Here is a 27,965-nt window from a genome sequence, read left to right on the forward strand (position 1 = left end):
AAAAGAAATAGAAGAAAGAGGAAGAAGAGTGAGACACAGAAAGAGAAAAGCGAAAGAGAAGAAAGAAGGAAAGAGGGAAAGAAATTAAACCCAAAAGAAGATTAAAGGAAGGGAAGGACACGCCGAAAGAAAGAGAGAGAAATAAAAGGTGAATAAAATGCAGGGCAAAACGAAGGATGAGCTGATGAAAGGACAGACAGACCAAAGAGGGGTGGAGAGAGAAGGAAGGAGAGCAGGGAAGGAGAGCACAGAAGGGACCCGGCAGAGCCTCCTCCACCCCGCTCCCCGCCACTCATCCCCTGGCATCGATTAACGTCCAGGTGCTTTGAAGAAAATAAAGTCATTTATTGTCAAAGCATCCAACATATCCAGATAAACTATAAAGTTTAATAAATCTTTTCGAGAGGGAGAGGAAACGAACAAAACAAAAAAAAAACAACCAAAAAAAAACAAAAAAAAACCAAACCAAAAACCCCCCAAACCCAAACGGCAAAGGACAGGTAACACGGAACTACCGAGACTCCATTTCACGGGCACCAAGTGACACTGCAGCCGGCGGCGGGGGGCCCGGTGCGGGCAGGACCCCGGCCCACTGCCCCCGCCTCCCCCACCGCACTCCTCCCCACCCTTAGCATCATATCGAAAATAAAAATTTACCCTGACATATAATTATTATTACATCTAAACCATAAGTGCTTAATAATTTAAGTAGAAACGTATGACAAATGCATCAATATGTTGCAATATATGACATTTTTAAAAATGTATTTTTTAAGTCAGTTGCCTTTTTTTCCTTCTTTTTTTCCCAGTGCTTGTATTCTTTTGTTCTTCTTCCTTTTTTTTTTTTTTTTCTTTTCTTTTCTTCTCCCCGCTGCTGCCCTCCCCACCCCACCTCGGAAAGTGAAAACGCGTGCATCGAAGGGAACGAAAGCGGCGGGCGGCGGCTGCCCCCGTGGGGGTCCCCGGAGTGGGGGGGGGGGGGGGGTCGGGTTTGGGGGTCCCCGGGGTAGGAGGCGAGTCCTCGGGAGCGGGTCGCCCAGTCATGGCTGGGGGCGGGGTGGGGTGGGGAGCGGGGTACCCTGGCCGGGGGCGTCCCCGGAGCGGGGATGGAGGGCTCGGGAGGGTCCCCTCTAGTTGTGCGAGGTCATGTGGCGGGAGAGGTGGTGCCGCTCGCGGAAGGACTCGTTGCAGATGGGGCACTTGAGCTTCTCCTCGCGGCGCCGCTTGACGAGGGGCTCCAGCGCGTACTCCTTCTTGTGGTGGGAGCGCATGTGGTAGACCAGGTCCGAGGTCATGCGGAAGGAGGCATTGCACTTGGCGCACCAGTTCTGGGCCGGCAGGCACAGCGAGGTGAACGACGGCGGCAGCAGCGTCAGCGCCGACGGCAGCTGCAGCTGCAGGGGCCCCGCCGCCGCCGCCGCCACGGCCGCGGCCGCCGAGCTCTTGGGCCAGAAGGCGGTGGCGTAGAGGAAGGGGCTCTGCTTGGGCAGCCCGCCCCCCCCGCCGCCGCCGCCGCCGCCGCCCCCCGCCGCCTCCCCGCCGCCCGGCAGCTTCACGGCCAGCGCCTCGGCGGCGTAGAGGCGGGCGGGGGCGGCGGCGGCGCCGTCGGGGCAGGGCTCGCCCAGCGCCCCCAGCTTCTGCCCCAGCACGAGCGGCGGGACGTGCGGGAAGGAGCGGGCGGGCTGCGAGAAGGCGCTCTTCCTCTCCTCGGCCGCCGCGCCGCCCGCGCCCAGCTGCGGCACCGAGGTGAAGGCGCTGCCCCGCGCCGGGCTGCTCCCCTCCAGCCGCGCGGACAGCGGCGCCCCGGGGCCGCCGCGGGGGCACCGCGCCGCCTCGCCGCCCGCCGCGCCCGGGGACGCGCGCTCCTGGCCGTCGTCGGGGCCGCCGTCGGGCTCGGCGCCGCGGGCCGCCTTCTTCACCTCCACGAAGGCGCTGCGCTTGGCTTCGCCCGTCTCCGGGCTGGGCGGCGCGAAGAGGCGGCCGCCCTCCTCCAGGCCGCAGTAGGAGCCGGGCGCCCGGTACTGCTGCTGCGGGGCGCACACCGGCTCCTCCTTGGGCGCGGCGGGCAGCCCCGGCCGCTCCGCCGGGAAGCGGCCCCGCTCCTCCTCCGCGAAGCGCCGCTTGCCGCGCCCCGGCGCCGCCTCCTCGGCGGGGACCGGCCGGCCCGGGGAGCCGCCCTGCCCGCCGCGGGCGTTCTCCAGCTCCCGCGCCAGGTTGTGGAAGTCCGTGGAGGGCTTGGTGCTGGCCGCGCCGCCGTCGGCGCCCGGGAACGGGTGGTGCAGGGGCTTGCAGAACTTGCCGGGCTCCTGGTCCTTGCCGGCGCCGTCCTTGCCGCCCGCGGGCTCGGCGGCGGGGCCGCTGTCCGGGCCGTGCAGCCGCTTGGGGCAGCGGAACCGCAGGTGCGCGGCGAAGGGCAGCTCGAACTGGAAGCGCTGGCTGCACTCGGGGCAGGCGAAGGGCGGCGAGCCTGCGGCCGGGCACGGGCGCCGGTTACAGGGGGAAAGGGCGCGGGGGTCCCGCCGCCGGCCTCCTCCCGCCACCCCCGTCACCTCGGGTGGGGACCCCCGTCAGCACACCCCCCTCCCCTCCTCCTCCTCCTCCGCGCCGCGCGGGGCACCCACCGTTGCTGCGGGCGGGGGCCCGCGCCGGGCTGAGCAGCAGCAGCTCCGTGAGCTCCTTCCCGTACCACACGAGCAGCTCCTCGTCCTTGGCGATGCGGCGCAGGGAGCGGTAGAAGAGCTGCCCGCTCTTGATGTAGGCCTCCAGGTTCTGCTCCTCGCGCTCCCGCGCCGACTGCACCAGCCGCAGCCACATCAGACCCTCCGACGAGCCGTTGGCGGCCGACGTGTCCACCTGCGAACCCGCCCCGGTGAGCCCCCACGGACGGACGGACGCACCGACGGCGCGGGGACGGGCGGCCGCGGGGGGAGCGTCCCGGCAGCGGGTCGTCCTGCCGGGGCGAGCGAGGGAAAGCGCCCCGAAGGCGGGGAGGCCCGGGCAGACCGCCGGGGAAGAGCATCCCGCGTCCCGGCGGCGGGGACACACCGGGGAAAGCGTCCCGGCGACGGGGCGTCCCTCACGGACGGGCGGGGAGAGCCGTCCCAGACCGGCGAGAGAGAGCATCCCCGCGCTGGAGGGTCCCGCCGGGCCCGAGCTGAGCGGCCTGGCCCGGCACATGAGCGCCTCTTACCCGGAATATGTAGGGAACGGTGCGCTTGTCGGTGGATTTGAGGGCGATGAAGGCGATGCTGTCGTAGAGGGACGTGTGGCTCAGGACGCAGGGGCCGAAAATGGCATTTTCCGGAATGTCGCAGGTGGTGTAAACACTGGTGAAAATGTCAGTCAAGCACTGCTGGACCGTCTTGGCGTCCCCGTCCCATATTCCCCTCTGGACGCCGGCGTCCTCCATGCCTGCGGGCAGAGAGAGGGGCAGAGCGGAGCCGGCACAGCGCCGCGCGGAGAGCCGGCCCCCGGAAACAAAACGCAATTGACAAAAAATTGTAATTAACAAACAAAAAAAAATAAATCAAATGAGAAGTAGGCGAGCACTATCACAGGCCTGGAAAAAAAATTTAAAAAAAAAAGAAAAAAAGAAACAAAAAAACTCAAATAAAGGCGGTGAGAAGCTCGGCCAGCGGGAGCCGAGGCGCGGGGAAACCGCGGCGAGGAGGCACCGACCAGCCGGCCCGGCGGCTCCGGGGCTCTGCGGGGCTCTGCGGGGCAGGGAGCGGGGCCCCGCCGGAGAGCAGCCGGGGCGGTCCGCGGGGGTGACAGGGGCGGAGAGGATGGGTTTCAAGTAGGTTGTCATTGTCGCTGATTGCGTGTCACCTCACCTCCCGCTCCGCTCGACAAGAGGGAACGCACGTCTGCTCATTACCATAATCCAGCACTTTCACTCCGAGACTTTAATTAAAGGCAGCAAGCAGAGGTAATTATTTTTACCTCGAGACGCTTATTTATGGAGGAGGCTGATGTCGGGCTCCCGGGCCGCGCGCGGTGACGGCTGCGCGGGGAGGCGAGGCGGGCGCGGTGCGGGCACCGGGAGGGGACACCGGGAGGGAGCAGCAGGATCGGGACGGTGGCCGCCGTTTTGCCCGCGCCCCGCACGCCCTTGCCCCTTCCGACCCGATTAACGCAAGGCCGCCTTCCCCCCAGCCCATCTGGCATCGAAATAATTCGGTTTGGGTTCGCTGGGGAATAAAGCCGTTTCTCCCGGCTCGCCCGCCCGCCCCCGCCGAGCCGCCTCTCCCCGCCGGCTCCGGGAGACAATCGCGTCCCCGGCGCCCCCCCGCCCTGGCCCGCCGGGGTGCCGGGAGCGAGGAGGGGGCGTCCCGGGCTCCCGCCGGGGCCGGCAGCCGCGAGGAGGGGGCTCCCGCAGCCTCCCCGCCGCCCCGCTCGTTCGGGCGCTGCCCTTCCCCGAAGGGATTATTTCGCCCAACGAAACGAGCGGCGGCGAGCGGCCCCCGCCAAACTTTCCGGCCGCCCTGGCCGGGCCCCGCTCGGCTCCCCCCGGCCCCGCGGCGCCCCGCACGCCCCGGCCCCGCGGCGCTGCCCCTCCCCGCCGCCCTTTGTGTGCGGGCCGGGCGGCGCCGGCCCCGCTCCCGCAGCCCGGAGCGCATCCCGGCACGGCTCGGCGGCATCGCTCCCTCCGGCGGGGCTCCCCGCGGGCCGGGCGGCGGCGGGGGACTCACCAGGGACGGTGGGAACGCGGCTCCTCGCCCCGACAAGTGCCACAAAGCCGGGCGGCTGCCTGGCTGCCCCGCGCTATTGTATCAGCGCCGCTCCATGGCCGGGGAGGCGGCGGGGCCGGCGAGAGCCGAGCGGTGCAGATGGACCCGATGCAGTGAGCGACTGGCACGCAGACACACACTTTTTGTTTGCTGCACATAATCTGCCCGATGACGCGTGACAGCCCACGTCCCCTCCCTTTAACCCCTTCGGGGGCCGCCCGCTCGCCGCCGCTCGCCCGCCCGCTCCTCACCTGGCCCCGCCGCCCCCGCGCACCTGCGGGACGGGGCGGCCCCCCCCGACCCCGTCCCGGGGCAGCCCGCGGAGTCGGGGGGCCGGCGGGGGGCGCGGAGCGGGGGAGCCGGGGGTCCCGACGGGCGCCGCCTTCCCGCTCTGCCCTCTCATCACCTGCCGGGAGCCCCGGGAACGACCCCCCCCCTCCCGGCCGGGACAGCGGCGGGAGCGGGTGCCGGAGCGGGCGGGGGGATCCAGCACCCGTCCCGCTCGGGGCCGGCTCCCGACGTGCGGGCGGGCAGCGGGCGGCGCGGGGTCCCCGCGGGGTCCCGAGAGCGGGGGGAACGCCGAGGGGGCGGCCCCGCCGCAGCCTCGCCCCGGCCCCGCTCCCCGGCGGCTCCCGCGGGGTCGGTCCGAGCGGCAGCCGCCGGCGCGCTGCGCCCAAAGCAGGGGGCTGCCGCGCGGAAAAGCCTTCACCCGCTCTTCCTCTGCTGCCCTCAATCCAGATTAAAAAAAATAAGATTAAAAACAATTAAAAATAAAATGCGAGGCCCCAGAAACTAAACAAAAGAGGAGACAAAGCGTTTTCCAGAGGCAAACGAAGCGTTTTTTGCAATCAGGGAGAGGGCTGATGTTTGGCTTTCAAATTCACTGATCCTCTAAATAATTACGATTTTCCTTGCATTAGGATTAAAGCCTGCATATAATATGCTTTCAACATTTATCTTATTAATTCGACAAAGCGCAACGTCTCCTAAAACAGAGGAGATTGTCATAACATTAAATACATGGGAATCTGTAAAAATTTGGTTCTCAATTTCTGCTTCAAAGCGGGTTTTACCCCTCTTTCCTGTTTTTTTTCCTTTTCTTCATCTCCCTCCCCCCCGCCCCCCCGTATTTTTTAAACACTGCAGCTCTCGCTGTGTGATATAAATGGTCCGAATGACTGTCGTTAGTAGGGAGAAAGAAAACCTACGCGTTATTTTTGCTCACGAGAATTTTAAGGGACAGCACGGCACAAACTCTATCGAAATTGCTTCAGCATTATCTCAGCTACCGAAATTCCCCCGTACTAAAAAGGACCGTGGCGGCATTTATGAGCATTTATTCAGCCTTGGATGCTACCGTAAAAGTGAAGCCCGGGCAACCGCACCGTCTCGGCCCCGCAGAGCACTTCGGAGTCCACGGACTCTTTAAGTTGATGCTGCCCAGCGCCCGCAGCAGAGCCGGGAACAGCCACGCAAAGCAGGCGGCATCAGAGCCGGAGCGGGGCGGCAGCCGCTCCCCGGGAGCAGGGAAAAGCCGCACCGCGATTCTGGGGGGACAACAGGGAAGGGGCACCCCAGCCCTAACCAGGGTGAGGGTGGCAGGTGCCGGGCGGGCGCTGCGGGGATGCTGCCGCCGCTGCCCAGAAACCGTGTGCGAGACACCGCATGCGATGCACGCTTATTCTTCCAGAAAACCTCCTGCAGAGAGCCAAAAGGGACCTGGGCTGAGGAGCTCCAGCCTCATTTCCATGGCATGGAGCCCCATGCAGCCAGCCTCCCCGCTCCCCCAGCCTCTCAAAGCGCAGCACCGGCTTCACGGCACCCAGCAACGGTACAGAGGCACCCACCGAGAACTGAACTGGGCAGCAGCCAAGGCACGAACAGGAATTGGGCTTGGAGGGGGCCAGGCAGGCCAGCTGGAGCCCCACGGACGCGTTGCCGGATGGGGATCATGCTGGGGACAGAGGGAGGCTGTGGCGGTCCGGAGGGTGACGGGGCGGTGGTGCTCAGAGCCCGATGTCGCTTAACCTCTCAGAGGGAAGTGCCAGTTTTCTGCCCGTGACGAGTTACCATGGGGATGGCTGCAAAGGACAGAGGATCTGTCTCTCTGAGGATGTCAGGGCAAGCTCTCAGCTGTGTCCCTTTTCTCTCTCCTCCCTGGATTTCGCGGAGGAAGGCACAAGGGAAAGGGGGCACCTAAGGCTGCGCAGCCTGTGCTCAGAAACACTCCTGCATTCCTTGGGAAATGCTGCCTCAAAGTTGCGACAAACCCAAGGCCTCTGGACATGCCGTTACTCCTCTGAGGAGACACACGGACAGCCAAGCCATCTCACAAGTGACCGTGCTATAAACTCACCCGTGAAATACAATTGCTGAGAAAATACAAGTTCTCAGAAGTGCACAAATCCAGCCAGGAGGAAGCACACAAGGTCGAATGGAGAAGTCACTCAAAATGAAACGTGGAGTTGCAAGCTTCCCTGATGCCTGAAGAAATGCAGGCGGATGGGTTCCCTTTCCCCGAGACAAACATGACAGCCAGGCCTCTGTTGTGGAAATAAATCGTGGCCTTAGCTGAGTGACAAATCATCCTTTCTGCATTTTACTGTTACTGAACTCACGGATGGTGCCTTTCCTCAAGAGGTCCTGTACGGGGGCGTCAGCCGCATCGCTGCCACACTGCAGAGAAGCAAACGGCAGCATGCAAAAGCACCGTTTCTCCCACTGTTCACCCTTCCAAGCAGGCACAGGGAACCTTCTGGGACTCCTCAGTCTCACAATCAGCCAAACGCTTCACCACCAGGTACTCGCCAGGGTCAAGGAATGCCAGCAGTACCTCTCCTACCTTATTTCCAGCGCAGCTCAAGAGCAAGCCCACACTTCCATCCCTTCCTATTTCCATCGACCCTCCAGCCACATCTCACTGATGCAGCAGCACCTGGGACTCGCAGGTCAAGTCACTCCCATGCTGCAAAGCTCTCACGCCCTTCTTGCCAGGTGCTAGCTTTGGCTGTGGTTCACTCCAAGAAAGAACAAGCACTCCTGCTCTCCCAGGCAGCCACAGCATCCCTTCTCTACCTGTTTTCTCATGGCTCAGAGATGCACTAAGCGCTTCGGCTATTTCTTTAGCCCCTGATGGTTCTTGAACTTCCCCTTAACTTCTTCCCAAGCAAACATGGAAAATGTTTAGAAATATTAATGTCTATACTCATCAGAGGGTCACAAATTTTTTTTTATCGTTAACTAGAAAACAGACCACTGAACGTAATATAAGGTAGTTGGTGAAATGGTTCTTGTACAGCCCCAAATTACTTCTGACTGTCTATCTTATTATCAGCACAGCTTTTTCTTTCTCCTCCTTACTTGACCCCATAGTAGCACAAGGTTGAAAAGCTGGAAAGCTTTCACCTAGCTTTATCTTCCTTAAAATGTTTAACAGCCTGACAGAGGACACTATGGGCTAGGCAGGACAGTAAATAGAAATGGAAGGGGGAACCCCCATGGGACTGATAGCTACTTCTGCCTCCTGCCCATTCTTGAGCCTTTCTGTCCCTGTGTGCCACTGCCAGCATCCCATGCTGGGGCTGGAGCCCACTGCACTGCGCAGACCACACAGAACCCAAGGGTCCATGGGCTGCAGCTCACGGCAAGGGCTGAGCCTGCGCGGCGGTGGGTGGGGGACAGTGCAGAGAGCTGCTCTCTGAAGGGAATGGTTCCACAGCCCCCAGCTGGCTGCTGCCCAGCATGGGGCACAGCTCCCTGTCGTTTGGGAGACCTGGGTTCTGCAGTAAGCAGTGGGAAGCCTGAACTGGGCACCTCTGGTGGCTTCAGTGCTGTTGGATTTATGAGGATGTCCCTCATAACTCCCCACTGGGAACCCAGGTGGCCACTTTCTGGGTTACACATCAACAAGTCTTGGCAGGAACTGACTGCTCAGCACATGCCCCTTAAGAGGATGATCCACATCTGGGGATGCTCTTTTTCTTCCCCACACACACAGCCATGGGCCTGTGAAGGCCTGTGCTGCGCCAGTGAGTGATGGTCCCTGAAGTTTGCAGAGGTTTGCTAAACCCTGGCAGAGAGGGGGTGGAGAGAGCAGTGAAAGGACAGACAGACGGGGGGGTGGGGGTGTAGGAGAAAAAAAAAGATGCAGAGGATTTCAGCTCTGCGACTCGATCTGGGGTGTGTGAAGGAGCTTGAAACTTAAAAAGATTTATTTTCTCTAGTCATAAATCTCATCCCGTTGTTCCTCTGACCAACCAAGCATGATAAAGTCCTTTTCCATAAAGTATTCAGTATTAAAGCCACAAAGCTCACCCAATCAGTAGCCATCTGCTTCTCCCATAACTGCTGCTCCAGAAGCAGGGAAAAGCAGCCAGAAGAGAAAGGGCACCACTGTTACGGCTCCCGGACAAATGAAGAGGCACTGAATAGCAGTTGAAACCTTTAGTTTGCCTTGTATATCTGTATCTATAGAGACAGAGAAAGAAAGGAAGCATTATATTGATACAACAATTGTAAAACAAAAAAAGGAAGAGGCATCTAAAGGGCAATACAGCAGGCATCAGAGGGCCCCACGTAAAAGGGATGCTAACAGATTTATAGAAACCTTTAATTGGTTTTAAATTGAAAGATAAAAAGGCTGAGGGAAAAGCCGGGAAGAGCAGCAAAGTGATCCGTGTTACACTTGTGCACGGGCACCCGGCCTCATGCAACCACAGCATTTCTTATTTTGACACCATATCCCAGGACCTCTCCCTGGACGCATCCCAGCCCTGCCAAGCCCCGCTGAACTTGACTTTCAGCCGGCAGGGAGGGAGCAACACCCCGCACCCCTGCTCCTTGGAGCTGTACGGGGCACCCCCAAAGCCACCGGGTACCGGCAGCATCCCCGGGACACCGGGCCCGGCCAGCGGAGCGGGGACCCCAGAAACGTGGTTTGGGGATACCCAAGGGTGTTATCTCTCCTCCGGGGTAGGGAAGACACCGCTTCCACGCCACTCCTTCAGCTGCAGAAATAAAAGAAGGCTGTGATTAGGAAGCAGCGGAACCCGGCCCCGAAAGAACCAGGGAGGGGGCAGCACCGTCCCCCTCGGCCCCCACCCCCGGCCCTCTCCAGCCCGCACCGCCGGGTACCCGGAGGCTTAACGACCGAGTAATCAGCGGCCGAACACACCCTCCACCCCACCGCATCCCCCCCCGAGCCTGGGACGGGGGCTCGAGGGGACCCTGCACCCCCGGGCTGAGCCGTAACGCCGCTTTTGGGGATCAGTGCCGGGGTGAGGGGGACACCGGGCGGGGTAAGGGGGCAGCCCCCGGCAGCTGGGGGCGTTGGGGGCGGCCCGGGCGCCCCCGGGCTCCCTCCATCCCGCCCGGGCGGCCGCTCCGCAGGGCGAATGCTGCTTCCCTCCGATGGAGGGCAGGAGAGGAAAGACGAACCCAGGACGCTGCCGGCGCGGGCTGCTTGGCCCCGGCTCCTTCCCAGGGGTCCGGGGCGGCGGGGAACGGCGCCTCCCACGCTCCGTGCCCCCCAGCCCCAGCCCCACCCTCCGGCGGGGAGGGCTGGAGCCGCCGCTCCAAGCGCAGGAGAAAACTGGGGTGTGTGTGTGTGTGTGTGTGTGTGTTTGGTTTGTTTTGTGGGGGTTTTTTTTGTTTGTTTGGTTTTTTTTTGGTGCCTTTTTTTTTTTTGTGCCTTTTTTTTTTTTTTTTTAAGGTACCCTGGCATGTGAGGGAAACCTGCACAAATCTGACTTAGGCATCAATTAAAACCAAAACGCTGGTGAGGAGCGGGAGGCACCGACTCATCACCCTTGCCTTGTGCAGGTTTTGCTTCTCTCTCTTACAAACCGTGCGAGAGACTGAATGCCATGTTGAAGGCTCGAGTTATGCAGTGGCTTTTCCCAAGCATTATCATGTCCAGCAGGCACTGTATTATGTCAAAAATCTGGCATGGCAGCCAGTGGCACATCTGCTAGGTGTGGATGACATTCATTAGCCAAGGTTCTCTGCTAAACGGCCTGCCAGAGTCTCAGCAGCAATGCCCAATGCCAATCACTTGCCTGCTGCCAGCTCAAAGGCAATGCTGCTTCAAGGATGGCTTCTTTCCATGCTGGCAGGAGAAACAGAGGAAACAATGCATTTAGATGTTTGGGATGTGAGCGAGGCTGCACATGGGAGCAGCAAGCAGATGTAGCAGAAGAGGAGATGAAGTTGTGAAGTGTCATTTAATAATTGCAGCACACCGGAGATGTACTGGCAGGCTGAGGTTTAGGAAGGGAAAGCGTTAACCTCTTTCCAAATCACAGGGCAGCAGGCAGTGGATGCTTTTTGAAAGGAAAGGTAGTAAGACTGATCTAGCAAACGGGCTGTTTGTGCCCATAAAGGATACACAGCACCTTCAGCCCAGGGAGACGGCATGTCAAAGTCACCCACTGGAAAGCCATTCAGGCCGATGAGCGTGTCAGCATCACACCCCTTGCTATCCATGAGTATAGCTTGGAAATCAAACGGTAAGGCAGGCAGGGTGGGCTTTGAGATGCCGTTGTAACAGAGTCCTGTTGAGGCTTTCTTCCCTGCTTTAGTGGGAATTTTTAGGGGGAAAACACACCCAAGCTACTTTGAAGTCAATTTCCTGTGTTAGCTCTCCTGAACCCCACGAAAGGCAAGGCAGGGCAGGTCTGCAGCACCCACTGCTCCACTGCCTGGGTGCACCAAGCCCAGAGCTGTCTTCTTGCCCAGTCTCTTGAGGCAGGGGAAAAAGCCACATCAACCTGCTCGATGGTCAACCTAGTTGAGGTTGCCCTTCCTCTCTAGACGTCTACCTGCTGCAATCTGGACAGCCTCCCCACTTGTGACTTAATGGGCTCAGTGCTGGTTTTGACATTTTGGTTCACGGCCTAAAAAGGGCAGCTGCATAACTGAGGCAAGCTGGGCACTCACCGTGCTCTCCTCTGAGTGATGTGGAAGCCAGAGACTGAGGGAGGGAGCACCTGCTCAGCACTGCTACTTCACCTTTTTTTGGGAAGATAGGCTCATTTCCCTCTGCTTATTGGTCCCATTAAGGTCCTTGTTCATACAAAGGAATGGAAACATCTTGGGATGAGGTCAATGTTAAGGTGTTAATCTTCCCCTGTTATTACTTTCACAAACCTACAACCACCTAATGAGGTTTGAACTTGAGCCAGTATTTGGTTTTCAAGTGAACCCAGGAAGCAACCTCAAATAGATGACAATGAAAGCTTCCCTCATGCCTCTGCCTTCCTGGCTTCCACTCCTACTTCTATTTCTGTTTACATCCATTCATTTAAGTAGTGGTTCATAAAATGTGTAAAATGCTACCTACACAGAAGAGCATCCAGTCCTTGCCTCACGGATGAATTTCTATGACAGCCTCAGTATCTTAAATCTTCTGCTCATGCTGTGAAAGACAACCGGTAGCTTGCAGTGCCTTTTTTACTCCTTTTAGCCAGTCAAGGCATTACAAGCTTTCCCTCCACAGCGTTGGCCTCTCCAGTTACTTGTGCTGTTAAATGTCCACATACACATTTATACAGTCCCCCAACAGCCCCGCATCCACACTTTCCCCAGCAGGTTAGCACACTGCATAGTGGCAGTGCCCATCTCCACACGCCATGTGTGCTCTGCCCAAGGCTTATCAGACAGCTCTCCCCACGGCCAGTGGCTGCAGCTTCCCCATTTCCCCTGCCTGGCCATCTGTAGTGCCGGCTCAGTTGTAAGCCCTTGTCCTTTTAGCCTTCTGCTCCCACCTTCCTGGGAAGTCAGTTTGATCCAGCTATAGTCAGGGTTGAGCCTTACACACCTTCTGTTTCTCCACTTGGTTTGTTTCTATTCTGGTTGGTTGGTTGGTCTCAACCAAGTAAGTATCTGCAAATTGTACGATATTTCCCTAATTTCCTACTTTCCGTGGTTTATCGCTTGCTGCACCACGACAACATGCTTTTGGCACAGGCCGTGCAAATCCCATAGCGTTACCACCCTCAAGCACTGGAGCTGGGTTTGCTTTAAGAGCAGGAGCCAAACCAAGAGGAAGAGCTGTGACAGTCCTCCCCCACCTCAAAGCATTGTACCCTTGCTTAAGTAAGTAAGAAATCTCATTTGACCTATGAAGGTGCTCGAAGTTAAGCCTGTTAAGTGTTCACGGGGCAGTGGTCTCCACGCAGAAGAGTCAGAAAAGAGGGGAAGAGAAGAACAGGGCACTGCGCTGCAACTCACCTCCAGAGATGGGAAACACCTCCTTGCTGTCCTAGCCCCCAGGGCTATGTTCTCCTTTGGCTACTCCTGATGCCCTGCAGCACCACGTTGGGCTCCCCTCAGGGTCTGGCATTTGCATTGACTTCAGCCCCGTGGATGCAGCAATCACCAAGGCTGTCAAAATTGAGAGGGGAAAAAAAAAGTAGTTTAAAAACTCTTGTAAAAAAAAAAAAAAGGAAAGAAAGAAAATAGCACCCAATTTTGTTTTTTAATTCCAGGTTGGCCATTCTGTTTGAAACCATATTTCATTTTACTTTCAAGGTGTTGCTCACACAGCTCATTAAAACTGTGTTCATTGTCACTATTTTCAGACAAGTATGTGGGAGAGAACAGAGTTGTCGCTGCTCCTACAATGAGGGTTCTGTGCAGAAAAGCACTCATGCACGTGCCTCCTGCGCTCTCAAAGGATTTTAAGCATGTACTTAAATTTAAGCCTAAGTACTTCTTGGAACAGGGAACGTCTCTTAGAACTGGGACTCAATTCAAAATCTATACTTCTGCAGAGCTCTGCCTCTTAACTCTTTGCTTTAAACATTCAAAATTCTCCTGCCTCAGCCGTACAGAACCATGTCACGCTGCCGTCTCTTGGCACGTGCACATTCTAATCCACATGCCCACCGTTTCTGCCCCTTTTTTAGTCTGCTTTTTTTTGGGTGCAGAGTACGATGTTCTACTGTATGTACTACTACACACTGCTTGCACAATGTTTTGCGTGATCCAATATTCTTTGTTCAAAACTGCAAAAAAATCTAAATAAAGACTATAGCGTGTCGCATCAGTATAGGCATCAGCTAACATTTTCTATGGCATATGGTACTTCAGAAGCCATATGTACCACTGTTTAGTGATTCTGGCAAAGAGGCACAGAATGGTGAAATCCAACTGCCAGGATTTCTGAAAACAAATATGTAAATGCTCCAGTGCTTTTGTTATTCATAACATACCTCTAACACAGCACATACAATATGCTGTTCATTCTGTAACTAGTATACTACTAAACTATATTTGCTTCAGTTCTCATTTTAAACAATTTTTTTTCTGTGCACAATTCCTCCATCCTTTCTATCAAAATCCATCTAAAGGGCAATTTAGAAAAGGGGTTTTATCTATTTTAAAGGACGCAGTTTGGGGGGAACTGTGTATCTGCACAGGGGTCTCCCATCAGAACAAAGACAGACATTATTTCAGCAGTCCGAGGACGCCCGTTATAACTAGTGGAATGAAAGCAAGAAAGAAATGGCATTTAACAAGATCCATTGTGCAGAGCGAAGTCTGTTCAACCAGGAATAACCTCCCAGGGAAAACCAGTTGGTTGGCCCCGCTCACGGGCTAATGCAAAGCAAGTAGGCTGAAAAATCCTTGGGGAATATGCGCTAGGAAACAATAGTTGTGAAGGAAACAGATGATTTCAGACACGTGGTCAAAGGTAGATGGCAGCTGCCAAACTCTGACCTGGGCTGGGATCAGTCCCAGCAAGCTGGGGCTCCAGGAACAAAGGAGATGCTCCGCAGCCGGGGGCTTTTCCCCAGGAGGAACAGCAGCACCAACACCCGCATCTTTTATGCAGCAACCTGAGAAGTCAAAGCACGGGTATTGGGGCAGCACAGAGTTGCAATCTCTCATTCGTGTGAGAGTAACTTGCCTGGACTCCATCACAGAGCTCATAGACAGCATTCGTGTACCAGTAAAGGTGCTTCTGACTGCACCAGCGAAGGCAGGAGCACTCCTTCCAGAGCCAGCATAGGCAGGTAAATGGGAATCAACACCAGGTTCCCATTATCTGCCTGTGGCAGAGCCACTCTGTAGGGCTCCTCACCCGCAGAATGCCTGTCATCTTCGCCTGAGATTTTGCTATGATGAAGCATTTCAAAATGTTGCTATTTAGCATTCAGCCTCACTATTCACAACAAACATTTTCAAATTCCCCATTGCCACGTTGCTTCTGTCTTTCGTTTTATCAGCATACATGGAGACTGAAATTATGGGAGTGATCAAACGTGTTAGCAAGTTATTCTGCAGCTTGCTCGTGTCTCTTCTGCGGCAGGACTGCTGGAAATCACTGCCTCATCCAGCACTCAGTACCCCTATGGCTCTGGGTAACACCAGCCTTGACCGGCCTGGGGAGTAAGGGGGGGAAAAAAAAAAATTCACAATGCCTCTGACAAACACTTGCTTTTCAGTCATCGCTTTTGTTATTTACATTGTTAAAACCAAACAACGAAAGAATGACTCCCCTGCACACTCTTTCAGCAAAATATTGTCACTCTACAAGTTCTTCAAAAATCTCCGCCATTTCCAGACATGACAACAACATCCAAGACACACAGATGCCTTTCTCCCAAGAGACCAAGGACCATTTTTCCTTTCTTTGCCAGTCCTGAGCTTTACCATCCCGCTGCAACAAGCACGACCTCCTTAATAGCCCACCACAGCCTCCGCCTAACTTTCTTCCTATGCACATGAAAAACCTGCTCATTACCTAAATTTCCTGTAAAGACCCCACTACAAAGTCCTGGATTGAAAATAGCCCGGGTGCCCAAGGAATCTCTTTTCAGTAAGCTTTTCCTCTTGCAACATTAACCAGTATCTCATTTTCCTCCACTGAAATTAGAAGAAATACTGTTACAAAGCTTAAGCTAGAGCTCTGGGCATAGCCAGGTCTTTTACCTCTAAACTCAGATTTTTCCTATTCTGTCACAGAAGAAAGCCTTAAAATTAGCCTTTATTTTTTCCTACTTTCTCAGATCGTTAAACCAGAACTTGTTTTTCCTATTCTGTTCTAGCCAGCAGGTGATAAAAAAGCACCATACAAAATTTTGGCTTTGAGCATAAGCACCAACAAGATTAGAAAAAGAGACAATCAGAAAGTGAAAAGTGGCAAAAAGCTCCTAGGAAGCCAAAAATAAAAGAATAAACAAGCCTACAATCTAGCTATCAAAAAAGCTACATTTTCTCCTTACTGCAGTAAAAGTCGGCAACACAGCGATCACAGAATATGTTGAAAGATAAGAAACCTGAGGAGAGGGAAAAACCAAAAGTCCAACAGAGCCAGAAAGCTAAAGCTGCTGACAACCCCAAGAAAACCACCTGAGCAAGTAAAAGAGACTACACCGCAAGCTAGGGGCATGCCGAGCTGTCACACGAAAGGAAGGAACAGCAAAACCCAAGCAGCTCACATCATGCTGCCGCCTGATAAGACGTTGCGCTGATAACACAGCCACGTGGTAAGACAAGCTACACACAAGGAAGGGAGTCAAAAAAAGAAAAAAAAGTGCATTGATTGAACTGGTTCATGTACACTGGCATTTATGGCAGAGCAAAGGTCAGTCCCTCTTGAATGAGTGGGCTGGTGATTTAATAGGCTAAGAACGAAGATTTATCAGCTTACCATGGGTTGCTGGCCCTAACTCTTAACCTGCTGGCAGAGGCTTTATTTTTTATTAAGGGGGGGTTATACGTGTAATAGTGATGAGTAAATGTGATCTCATCCCACAGAGCTCACTGCTACGAATCAGACAGATTTCTTTTTTTTTATTTAAACACAGAAATTAACAGAAAGCTTCCTCGCTTCAAACAGTTTGAACAGCCAAGGGCACCGAGGTTGAAGGTGCTGGGAAAGCCAGAAGGTGTATCATGTAGTTGCTGGCATATCTACTTGGTTTGCTTTATCACATCTGTGAGCTCTAGATCAGAGGGAACTAAAAGCACCAGTAAAGAACATGGCAGGTACCCCCTGTCCCCATAGGCACCCTGTTTCTTGAGCCAGGTGAGTACCCCACTGCTGACAGCAAGACAGAACAATTCAGAGCCCACATGCGTAGTGTTAGTGTCATCACCACAAAAGCTGGCCTGCTTTTAAGGGTGAATTGTCTTTACATGAGATATAACCCCCTCAACAGATTTGCTCCCTCTCCCAAATCACCATCCTCGCTTGCACAGCAACAGTGGCTTAAAATGGCAAGGGCAATCTTAGCAGCTCTGTATTTACAAAGGCACAGCCTTGCAACTCTCAATTTTAATTGAGTTCCTCTACTTCTCCAGTCCCTCAATCTGAAGCATCATCTCTGGCCAGCTGTACGTGAACTACTGGGTTATTTACCCGATCGCTTTTTATTACAAAGTGACCCACCTACAGGACAAGGGAAAGGCTGTGGATGTAGTAGTTTTGGACTTCAGTAAAGCCTTTGACACAGTTTCTCACAGCATTCTGCTTAGGAAACTGTCAGCCTCTGGCCTGGACAGGCGCACACTCTCCTGGGTGGAAAACTGGTTGGATGGCCGGGCCCAGAGAGTGGTGGGAAATGGAGTTAACTCCAGCTGGAGGCCAGTGACAAGTGGGGTTCCCCAGGGCTCAGTGCTGGGTCCAGCCCTGTTCAATGTCTTCATCAATGACCTGGATGAGGGGATCAAATGTGACCTAAGTAAGTTAGTGGATGACACTAAGTGGGGTCCTGCACTGGGGGCACAAGAACCCAGTGCAGCTCCAGACTAGAAGACATCTGGCTAGAAAGAGGCCTGGGAGAGAAGGACCTGGGGACTGAAGGACTGAACATGAGCCAGCAGTGGCCCAGGTGGCCAAGAAGGCCAATGGCATCTTGGCTTGGATCAGAAACGGCATGACCAGCAGGTCCAGGGAGGTTATCCTCCCTCTGTACTCAGCACTGGTGAGACCGCTCCTCGAATCCTGTGTTCAGTTCTGGGTCCCTCACCACAAGAAGGATGTTGAGGCTCTGGAGCGAGTCCAGAGAAGAGCAACAAAGCTGGTGAGGGGGCTGGAGAACAGGCCTTATGAGGAGCGGCTGAGAGAGCTGGGGGTGTTTAGCCTGGAGAAGAGGAGGCTGAGGGGAGACCTCATTGCTCTCTGCAACTACCTGAAAGGAGGTTGTGGAGAGGAGGGAGCTGGCCTCTTCTCCCAAGGGACAGGGGACAAGAGGGAATGGCCTCAAGCTCCGCCAGGGGAGGTTTAGGCTGGACATTAGGAAAAAATTCTTCACAGAAAGGGTCATTGGGCACTGGAACAGGCTGCCCAGGGAGGGGGTTGAGTCACCATCTCTGGAGGTATTTAAAAGATTCGTGGATGAGGTGCCGAGGGGCATGGTTTCGTGGTTGATAGGAATGGCTGGACTTTGTGATCCTGAGGGTCTTTTCTGACCTAGTGATTCTGATTCTGTGTGATTTCCCCTCCCAATTATTCCTAGATTCCCAGGAACCCTGCTGTATCCCACATACTTTTGTTTTACAACATGCAGATCAGTTTTGAACCACCCTGAGGCCCCTGAGGTATCATCAGCAGCTTAGTGAAAAAAATGGACTTCACAGCCTGTTCTCACACTTAAGGTATTGCACACTTCACAACTGTTTCTACCTTTTCCTTTCCCGGCTGCAAATCCTCTTCCCCATGGTGCTGGGTGGGAGCTGAGGGGAACCCAATGCTCTCCCTCCTTTTCTTCCTGCTGTGTCAGGCAAGCCACCTAGCTGTCCTCTGCTTCCCTCTCCCTTTCCTAAAAGAAATGAGACTTTTGCCTCACAGAGGCGCTCTCAGAACAGGCTTCGCCACCTTTTTGGGGTGCTTACGCAGCCAAACCACTTGGGCTGTGGTGAGCATGGCTGCGAGAGCTGTAGAAGGACCAGGAGACAGATTCCCAATATATGCTCCTGTGGGCCGAATGAATAATTTCTCTCCTGCAGCTACTGCCAGCACTTGCTCTTTGCCAGTTGGCAAAGGGTACAGCTTCCTTTTCTGAGGAACGCTTAACATCCACCTTTTTCCGCCACTGAGGGATGCCACAGAGGTGCAAGCCCTTCTGAGCAGCCAGTTAGCAGGAGCTGCAGGCTTCAGAAAAGAAGAGAAATCCAGCAAGCAGGAGATGGGCTCTTGCTTCAGGTGCTTTTTTAGCTGGGAAGGGAGTGGATGGCACAACTCTCCCCCTCACCTGAGAGTTCCCATGGGAACACGGAAAGGCTCTGCAAAAGCAAATTTTGAAACAGGCACATATGAGAAAAACTTCTGATACAATATTTGATTCCTCAGATGTTCAATGATTTGCACATACTGTGTGAATGCTTGATTTGCATAGAATTTGTATTTGTTGGTATTAACATTTGTAGGAGATCGCATGCATTAGATTAATGTCATCACAGTTTATGGAGATCATCTGTGCCACAGAACCAGCTCAAGCCTCTGCCTTCAGTGCCCAGTGGCACACTGTAACCCCTCGTGCCCTCCCAGGAGGAAAAGGCAGGGCTACCAAGAGCCCGGAGGGCTGGCATGAAGTTGCAGACCGGGAAACAGCCACAGAGAGCCCCAAGCCTGGTCTCAGTGGACTTGCCTGTTTATGAGACTCTGCTAACTTTTCGAAACAAAGAGGCCTAAGGACTTGGAGCAACTGGTCAAAATGGCTCAGACCACGTTTCCAAAGGTGAAGTTAATTGAACCATTAGGATTTATCTTACATAGGCTTATATCATCTTATATCACACTCCCTGCTCACATCTTCAGTGATTACCTAGGGACATTCAGCTGTGAAACAGTACAACTACCCTTTCCCTCTGTCTTGCAGCAGCATTCCTCCCTCTGTAAAATGGGAATGGCTATTATTCACTCCCTGGTTTAGCATGGCACCTGGGTGCTCTTGTTTGCTAGACAGCTGCAAACTGTCACCAGAAATGCTGTTCTCGCAGAAGTGTTGCTAGGCTCAGTCAGATATTGTTTGTAAAGCAGATGGAAAACCTCAGAACAACAGCACTGCGGCAACAGAAAGCTCATTTTCTGCTAGGAAATTTTTGTTACTGGGCAATGTTTTCATCAGGTGACTTCATGTTCCAGAGAGACCACGTACTAGAACAGTGTAATAACCATTTTGTTAACCTACGTCCACTACTGAAACCCTACAGCTTTACTCCAAGGCCAGCCACAGCCCCAGGTCATTTTACTACCTCTGCATTCCTCCAAAGCACCATGCAGAAAGCAGCGAAGATCTGGACTCACCCCGGTGACAGCCCCAGCGCTCCCAGCTCTGCCACCCAGAAAGCCTTCCAACAAATGACTCCTTCGCCCCAAGCAGCCACTCTCACACGAGCCTCTCATCTCGGCTTTCAAATCTGAGTCACTCTTCACACCAGGATCAGTTGCATTCCCCTTGGAGGCCACCCACACCCTAAGCAGCAGTGGTTGGCAGAGCTGCCTAAGAAGCAGGATGCTGCTCTTGCCTGTGTGCGAGGACATAGGGGGACCCACCTTTGGAGGATGCTCACACACAGCCGGAGCAAAATGAGATCATTTTAGTGGCCATTCCAGAGAAATTTGCACAGGTCAATTAGGAGGAGAGTTAGATCCTTGGTGAAAAGCTGAGGGGTTTACTCCATTTGCTCAGTCACCACCACCACCATGCATAGCATTACGGGGGACCTGAGGGCTTTGCACTGTCTTTTGAGACTTCCACGTAACTGTTGACATTATACTACTGCTTTCCTTCCTTGTCCCTCAAGCTGTACATGACATATCCCACTTGAAAATATACCCCCTGCCCCAACAGTCATTTTCTGCTGCTCAGGGGAGAGGTGTAGTAACCGAGAACAAAATCCTGCACAAGCAATGACGTCTTTCTGAGGTATCTGTCTCAGTCTTGATAATGCAGCCAAAAGGAAGTGGTTAACAAAGGAAGAACGTACATCTCCAAACCTGTCTTCCAATGATTTTATGTTTACCCTGGTAACCAACCAAAAAACCATTGTTTTAGCAGTCATTAACATGTCTGCTATTAAGAACACATGCCCATCAACCTACGTTCAAGCTTAGAGTACAATCAAGTTGCTCAGTCTTCTTTACATAGGCACAGCTCTCCGACCTCTCAGTAAAGGTCCTGCTCCTGCTGCATTCAACACAAAGTTGCTGTGTTGTTAATAATTTGCTTATGAGACAGGCATGTCCAACTTGAACATGTTCTAGCAGACACGATTTCCAACTATGCCCCTTACAAGAGCAGTTTCTTGGAAAGGTGTGGTGGGGTGACCCTGGCTGAACACCAGGTGCCCACGAAAGCCACTCTATCACTCACCTCCTCAGATGGACAGGTGAGAGAAAATACAAAAAAGGCTCATAGGTCAAGATAAGGAGAGGGAGATCACTCAGCAATTACTGTCAGAAGAAAAGCAGACTCGACCTGGGGAAATTAGTTGAACGTATTACCAGAGTATGATAACAAGAAATAAAAACTGAATCTTAAAACACCTTCCCCTGACTCCTCCATTCTTCCTGGGCTCAATTTCACTCCCATTTCCCTACCTTCTCCTCTCAAACAGTGCACGAGGATAGAGAATGGGGGTTGGGGTTAGTTCATCACATGCTGTCTCTGCCGCTTCCTCAGGCAGAGGACTCCTGACTTCCTTCCCCTGCTCCAGTGTGGGAGTCCCTTCCATGAAGACAGTCCTCCACGTGCCTCAACACAGGTCCTTCCCATAGGCTCCAGCTCTTCAAACTCTCCCGTGCAAGTCCCTCCCATGGGGTACAGTCCTTCAGGAACAGAGTGCTCCAGCACGGATCTGTCATGGGTTCACGAGTCCTGCCAGCAAACCTGCTCCCGTGTGGATACTCTCTCCATGGATCTGCTTGAAATGAGTTCCCACACAGGCTTCCTGTGGGGTCAGAGCCTCCCCTGGGCATCCAGCTGCTCTGGCATGAGGTCCCCCAGGGGCTGCAGGACAGCCTGCCTCAAGATGGTCTTCCCCGTGCTCTGCAGGGGAATCTCTGTTTCAGTGCCTAGAACACCTCATCCCCTCCTTCTTCAATGACCTTGAGGTCTACAGAGTTCTTTCACGTATTCTCACTCCTCTCCTTGGCTGCTGTTGTTCAGGCTTTTATCACCTCACCCCTCTTAATTCTGTTGTCCCAAAGGCTCTGCCACTGTCACTGGTGGGCTTAGCCTTGGCCAGTGGTGCATCCATCTGAGACCCAGCTGTCATTGACTGTGAGACAAGGGGAAGCTTCCAGCAGCTCCTCACACAGAAGTCAGCCCCGTAGCCATTCCCCTCCCTGACCCCCCCCACCAAAACCTCACCATGAAAACCAAATACAAAAGGCCTTTCAGTACCAGAGTGCTTCCATCCTACTTTCCAAGTGATTTATGCACCAAGAAGCCTAGATAGAAACTTCCAAATCACAACCCTTAGACATGTCAGAAAAATTTGCCCTCAAATCTTTTTGTAACTAGTGTCCTAGTGACAAATAGCTGCCTATTTTTCTTTTCGTAGGTTCCCATTTCTCACCAACATCTGTCACTGTGATTATGATCTCTAATGAGCTTCTAAATTACATCATGACATTCTGCATTGATGGGCTGCATTCAGTAAGTGAGTGTTTCATCCCACAAGACACTTCCTACAAGATGCTGAATGCTTTCAATTCCCACAGCACAAGAGGTGAGAAACAGGTTGGTTTGTTTGTTTTTTACCGTATCTTATTCAAAGAAACCAGAAACTTTAAGAATGAGAGATATTTGAGCCTATGTTCTTCACACACTGAAAATCCTTAAGTGAAGATGGGGGCTTTCTCCTGATGCACAGAACCAAAGAGACATTGTGCATTTCTGTAACGTGGTAGGAAAATGGAGTAAGACAACACCAGAGAAGCTTACCATTATTTTTATGCAGATTCTAGGTTAAAAATGAAAGACAGCTTAGGTGACCTACCTAAGCACTCAGGATGCCATACTGACCCAGTTCTCATGTGCTGACAGGATACAGCTTTACGCTTCATACCTATTCGCACTTTCCCCCCAAGGACCACATTGGGAGACTTTAGCACTGGTGAAACTGGAAAAGTTACTGTTAACAAGCAAGGTTTGCTACCTTGGCTCTAAGGAGCTAGTGTCACAGCTGTGACCTCACAGCCCTGAAAATGTACACCTACCCCATCTGGCAATCTCTAGATGACTTGGATGTCTCAGATCAGTGTTCCTGTTAATTCATGACATAACTTGTAGTAAAACAGCAGATCCACTCAGCCCCTTTACTAAAACTTGCTCCTAACATGCACATCCAGAGTAGCATCCCACATCACTGTCACTCACCTCATCTGGAAAACGGGGTTCTGTGTGTTCAGGCAGCTCCACATCTAGAAAATGAGGACAGAAGGCAGCTGTTTTTTTGTTTTTTTTTTTTTTTTTGACAGTGCATACAACTAATTTTCCACGAGATAGGCAGCAAAGTGATGACTCCCTGCTAATGACTGAGCTTCCTTGACACTCATTGAGGATCCTGTGACGTGGCTCAGGAAAGTAGTGATCTGTAGGGTTTGATTTATAGGATGAGTTTTACAGGGGTTATACCTTTCTTCCTGCAGATAAGGACAAGCAGAGCTGATAAGCAGTTCCCACATTTCAAGCTCAGAGAAGCTGTGCTTTCCCTGTAACTCCTGTCCATGGCCAGTCCTCCACCTGGTGTCTGCAAAGCTATTGGGATGAAGCGTCCTGTGCATAGCGAACAGGAATAGCTATTGCCATTGCTGTGCCACTCCTGGTACAGCTGGGCTGCTGGACACTGCAGTGGAGTGGCTTCGCAGGCAAGAACCCTGCAGTGTTCAGGTACGGCATCACAATTTGTGGCTGTCAGGACCAATGGAAAATCTGTCTGATTTCCACAGGTGGCAGTCATCCCATTGAACACAGACAGCTGTCTCTCCACCTTCTCCATCAACCAGAAGGATCTGTCTGGGTTTACTATCCCAGACAAGTCAAGTTCAACCAGACGATGCCATCAGCTACACTTCAGTCACCACTGCATGCACAAGGGGTGCAGAGAGCTCACCTTTCCTAACTGAGCTTTGGAGAACTGTCTTTTAAGATAGTTTCAGCCTTAGCAAGTGCTAGACAGATAGCAAGGAAGATGCTGAAAACACATGCAATGAATTCCAGGAAGGGAGAAACATTGCTGGCACACATCTAACTGGGGATGAATTCCCACACAAACTGTATTTCTAAGGGTGCAATGGGAACAAGCAAGGGGATGGCTTCAATTCAACAGAAACACGCGCCTGTGCTTGCCCCAGGAGACAGCGTCTCCCATTTCTTTTGCTGTGTATGCATCAAGTGCCTCTCCCAAGCCCACAGTGACCCCGACTTGCTGCCTGAGGTGCAGCTGGTTCAAATGGTTGTTGCCAGGTCAGGAGCATGAAGGCGTAAATGAGCAAACAGAAACCCAAGTAATGGCTGCTGAGTAGAGGAACAGGGGACAGCACCGTCAGGAAACTGCTAAGGGGTATACACACCATAGCTGGTCTGTGCCAACATCTAGGTGTAAGGGTCGGTCAAAGCATCGATTTCTGCGTCCGCTTACGAGTGGACTGTGACACTGGGTGAGGTGTCTGAGCTGCCCAGGTGAATGCATGCTGACTCATCACCGTCACCGACTCAGGAAATGAGTGAGCCGATGAATTAAACCACATCTTATTTGCACATCCTCAACAGGGACTGAAGCACCTCCCACCGAACACACTTCACCACAGGCGTCTTTTCCTATAGTGACCTTGCAAGGAAAGGAAAAAGCTGCTTCCGTGTAGAAGCTAAAGACCACTCCTCAAACTAGCCAGGGGACATGCAGACAGGCAGCATAGGCAAGCCTCCCCCTGTGCCGCATGACTGCATGCAAGCCTGCTCTCTCTGCTGTGTGAAGGTGAGCTGGGCAGGCGCCCACCAGAGTCTAAGAAAGGAGACACGCGTGCTGAGGTGCTGCAAAGCTATCACAGCAGCAGTTCTGCAGAAGACAAATGCACACAGTTCCTATGTGCAGGACATTACCAAGGAATCACCTTCTGAGGTGTGACTGAGTGGCTGAGTTGCCAGCTGAGGTTAAGCCACGACGCAAAGTACGCCACCTTCCACATCCCAAGCTGTTTACACACAAAGACACATTCAGCACTAGCTGTGGTTAACAGAGTTATCTCCAAGGCACCAAAACAACAAAACCTTTACAAAGCTGCTTCATCTGCTCATCTCTGGATGAAGAGACATTACCCTCCTATTCAAGGGAGATAATTGTATTGACTGCCCTGCCAGTGCCACTGCTCAAAGTGAAATCTGGAATCCCAGACCATACAGCTTCACCTCTATCATAACTGATCAAGCACAGGAAGGAAAAAAGATCATCTCTTGGATTAAAGAAAACAGGACAGCAGGACTGCTCAGTATATAATACAAATTAGCTTCTAGTGTTGAAAAATTGAAGAAGGGGTAATCAAGAGTCATACAAATTTAGGTACTACTCAGTTAAAGTATATCAAAACAATGACACCCCTGCCTGGAGGCCAGTATAGTCACACCGATGCACAAAATCCCATTTATCACCCTGTCAGCTGGGGGAACCCCGCACAGGAATAGAGCGAGCAAGCCAGATATACCCCAGAGTTCCCAGCGTGGCTCAGCTAGTAAATAATCCAGCACAGCCATGACTCAACTGGCAAACACTCCCACCAGCGCCCTTCATAGAGAGCAGTCTCTGACAACAGACAGAATGAGAAGACTGACTGTGGTAGAAATCCCAGGCTATTTTATAGAATGGATTTATCACCCAGCACAGCCTATAGAAGGTTTGACCAGAACCTGTATTTTGGTTGAAAACTTCCTAGTAACTCAAAATTACACAAGACAGTGCAGCAGCCAAGTTTGCTATCTGCATGCCCAAAATGCATTGTATCTTTTAAGTAAAGAAGGAAAATCCCTCAGTCAGTCAGGTTGGAAAGTACCTCAGACAGCCCAGCCTCCAACTCTGATCATGATAAACACCAAGTCCAGACCGAAGCACAGGGCTTTGACTCATCAGGCCTTAAAACTCTTCCAGGCTGTCAACCGTACCTCTCTGGGTTGCCCTGCACCAGTGTTCAACTGGCTTTATGGTGACCAGGTTAATTCTAAACTGCTGCCACAGCCCGGCACAGTGCTGCCATCCCATCCCATCGAACCTCCGGCACGCAGCCAGCCGGTCACCACGGCCCACGCATAACTCCACATGCGACCACTCCTGAGACTGGAGGACAACCCCTCGCCCCTTCCTCCCCATCTGTCTTCCGGAGAGCTCCTATCTACTCACTGCAGCACTGTCTCCCCCTCTCAGGTGCCCACACAACATCCCAGACCAACGTGCAGGGAATTTGCTCCTGCCATGCTTGCTGTGCCACGCAGATTAAGGTTACCGACCATGCGAAATGTTCCACCCCTCCTAAGGGCTCTCTAACAGAGATAATCCCACCCTGCATGCACAGCACCCAAAGCCTCACTCTGCTCTGCTTCTTCCCTCCCTTGCTATCAGGATAGTGGCTATGAACATCAGAAAGTAGAGAACAAGCCCTTCCCCAGCTGCCCCATGTTGGAGCCTTCATCTACCACTCCCAGCAGCACCCCCTCCTCCTCCGTGCCCTGGTTCTTACCTGCAGGCAGGTCTCAACAAATAGTCTGGCCTCTCCTGGTGCTACACAGCCCCATCCCCACCTCCTCTAGCTCTTTCCTCCGTGAAGCTCCTGCAGGCCAGACCACAGCCAGCTCTGCATCTTCCTGGAGGCAGCTGGGGCCCCTCCAGCAGCAGAGACAGGCAGGGCACCAAGCCCCCCCCAGCCCTGATCTTCTGGAGGTAGTTTTCCACCTCTCCCTGATTACAAACCTCTGTGTTCTCCCTGTGCTGAGCACCGGGAGCACGACTGCCTCCCACCAGCAGCCTCACACCCCCAAGGTAATACCAATAGAGAAGAAGCTGTCCTATAATCACAGACTTTATAATCACAGACTGCAATCAGTGAACACCTAACAGCTGCTGCTGGCTGCGGGTGGCCACAGGAGCAATCTAGAACACTGACCTCGAACTATGCAAAGCAGAACCCACATGAGAACCTAAATTACCAACTCCTGCAAAGAGCTACTGGGGGAGGAAGGGGAGAGAAAATTAGATCATAAAACATGCCAAAGCCCCAAGCTACTTCCTCAAAATGTCATGCATGAAAAAAGCTGTAAAAAACCCCATCCAAAACTTAGAAATCCCCCTGTCTAAATAAAGAAAATAAATAAAAGCTCCATTGCAAACTCGAAAATTGGGGAACCTCTCAAATTATGGATGAAAAAAAAATAGGGGAAAAAAAAGGAAAAAGAACAAAAATCCAAATAAACTGACAAAAAAAACCCCAAAACATGGAGAGGAAAGAAACCACTCTCTAAGAAAGACAGAGGAAGCATGAAAAGTCATTGGAAAAAGCACCATCAAGAATGCCACCAAGGAAATCTCCCCTAGTGAAAAAACACAGTGAGAATTTACACAGAGACACGCACACAAACCAGCAACTCCTCTAAGCATCAGTCTCTGCTGAGCTCCCACCACCCTGCAGAGTGGTGATCCCAGCAGATGTGTTTCCTACATTACAACCTAAAGGAGGTACAGAACAGACCCAGATCCCTGCGGGCTTTCATCTGGGCTATAAATTAGTTATGTTTGGTCAGAGCACAGGCAAGATGTTTTGAGTTGCTGTGTTCCAACATGGAGCTGTAGGTGACTGCTTTCATGTTGTTGTAACCTCAGAAAAAGCTTACACTCCACTGAACCATATCGTTGAGGAGGAACACCCCTGCAGGAGTGAGTTTCACGCCCGACTACGTCTATGATGCTGGTGGCGAATGAGAGCCATGTGTGGTCTGCACGGTGATCGGTGGCACCCAAACCCCCTGGTGCAAACAGGGTTCCCAGGTCGCAGCTGCTGCCCTGCTGCTGAGCACAAAGCTCTCCGTGACTATGGCTCGGCCACAACTGCATACCGGAAGAAAGTTGCACAGATGACTTCATGAAACAAAATTAAGAGTCATACACAAGAAAGGACATTGCCACAGCTCTGGTGTAATTAGGAGCCATCATCATCAAGTACAGGAAATTGGCACATCTGCTTTTCAGGCTGCTGATCGACAGTGGCTTGTGTGCGCTGTCAGGGGGAATCCTGCT

General features: G+C 53.1%; 1 protein-coding gene across 2 annotated transcripts; it reads right to left on the bottom strand.

Annotated features, from left to right (window-relative positions):
• Positions 1–1,051: 1,051 nt before the first annotated feature.
• PRDM8 (PR/SET domain 8) lies at positions 1,052–9,459 on the bottom strand. Of its 2 annotated transcripts, XM_069854828.1 has the most exons (4): positions 9,045–9,459; positions 3,191–3,411; positions 2,622–2,853; positions 1,052–2,467 (listed from the first exon to the last, which is right to left on the bottom strand). In XM_069854828.1, the coding sequence occupies exons 2-4, from the start codon at positions 3,407–3,409 to the stop codon at positions 1,131–1,133; spliced, it is 1,788 nt and encodes a 595-aa protein (XP_069710929.1). In that variant the 5' UTR covers positions 3,410–3,411; positions 9,045–9,459; the 3' UTR covers positions 1,052–1,130. The 2 variants fall into 2 exon arrangements, with proteins under 2 accessions (XP_069710929.1, XP_069710930.1); XM_069854829.1 differs by lacking the exon at positions 9,045–9,459 and having other exon boundaries at positions 3,191–3,508.
• Positions 9,460–27,965: the final 18,506 nt, after the last annotated feature.

This window comes from Phaenicophaeus curvirostris, chromosome 4, assembly GCF_032191515.1.
Source record: "Phaenicophaeus curvirostris isolate KB17595 chromosome 4, BPBGC_Pcur_1.0, whole genome shotgun sequence".
Lineage (NCBI taxonomy): Eukaryota > Metazoa > Chordata > Aves > Cuculiformes > Cuculidae > Phaenicophaeus > Phaenicophaeus curvirostris.

What these genes read in the sequence shown, in the direction of transcription:
- PRDM8 (XM_069854828.1), bottom strand. Translation starts at nt 3,409, where the DNA reads ATGGAGGACGCCGGCGTCCAGAGGGGAATATGGGACGGGGACGCCAAG. An exon ending in CCGTTCCCTACATATTCCGG is followed by an intron (nt 2,854 to 3,190) that starts GTAAGAGGCGCT and finishes GCGGGTTCGCAG; the next exon opens with GTGGACACGTCGGCCGCCAA. An exon ending in GGCCCCCGCCCGCAGCAACG is followed by an intron (nt 2,468 to 2,621) that starts GTGGGTGCCCCG and finishes GCCCGGCCGCAG; the next exon opens with GCTCGCCGCCCTTCGCCTGC.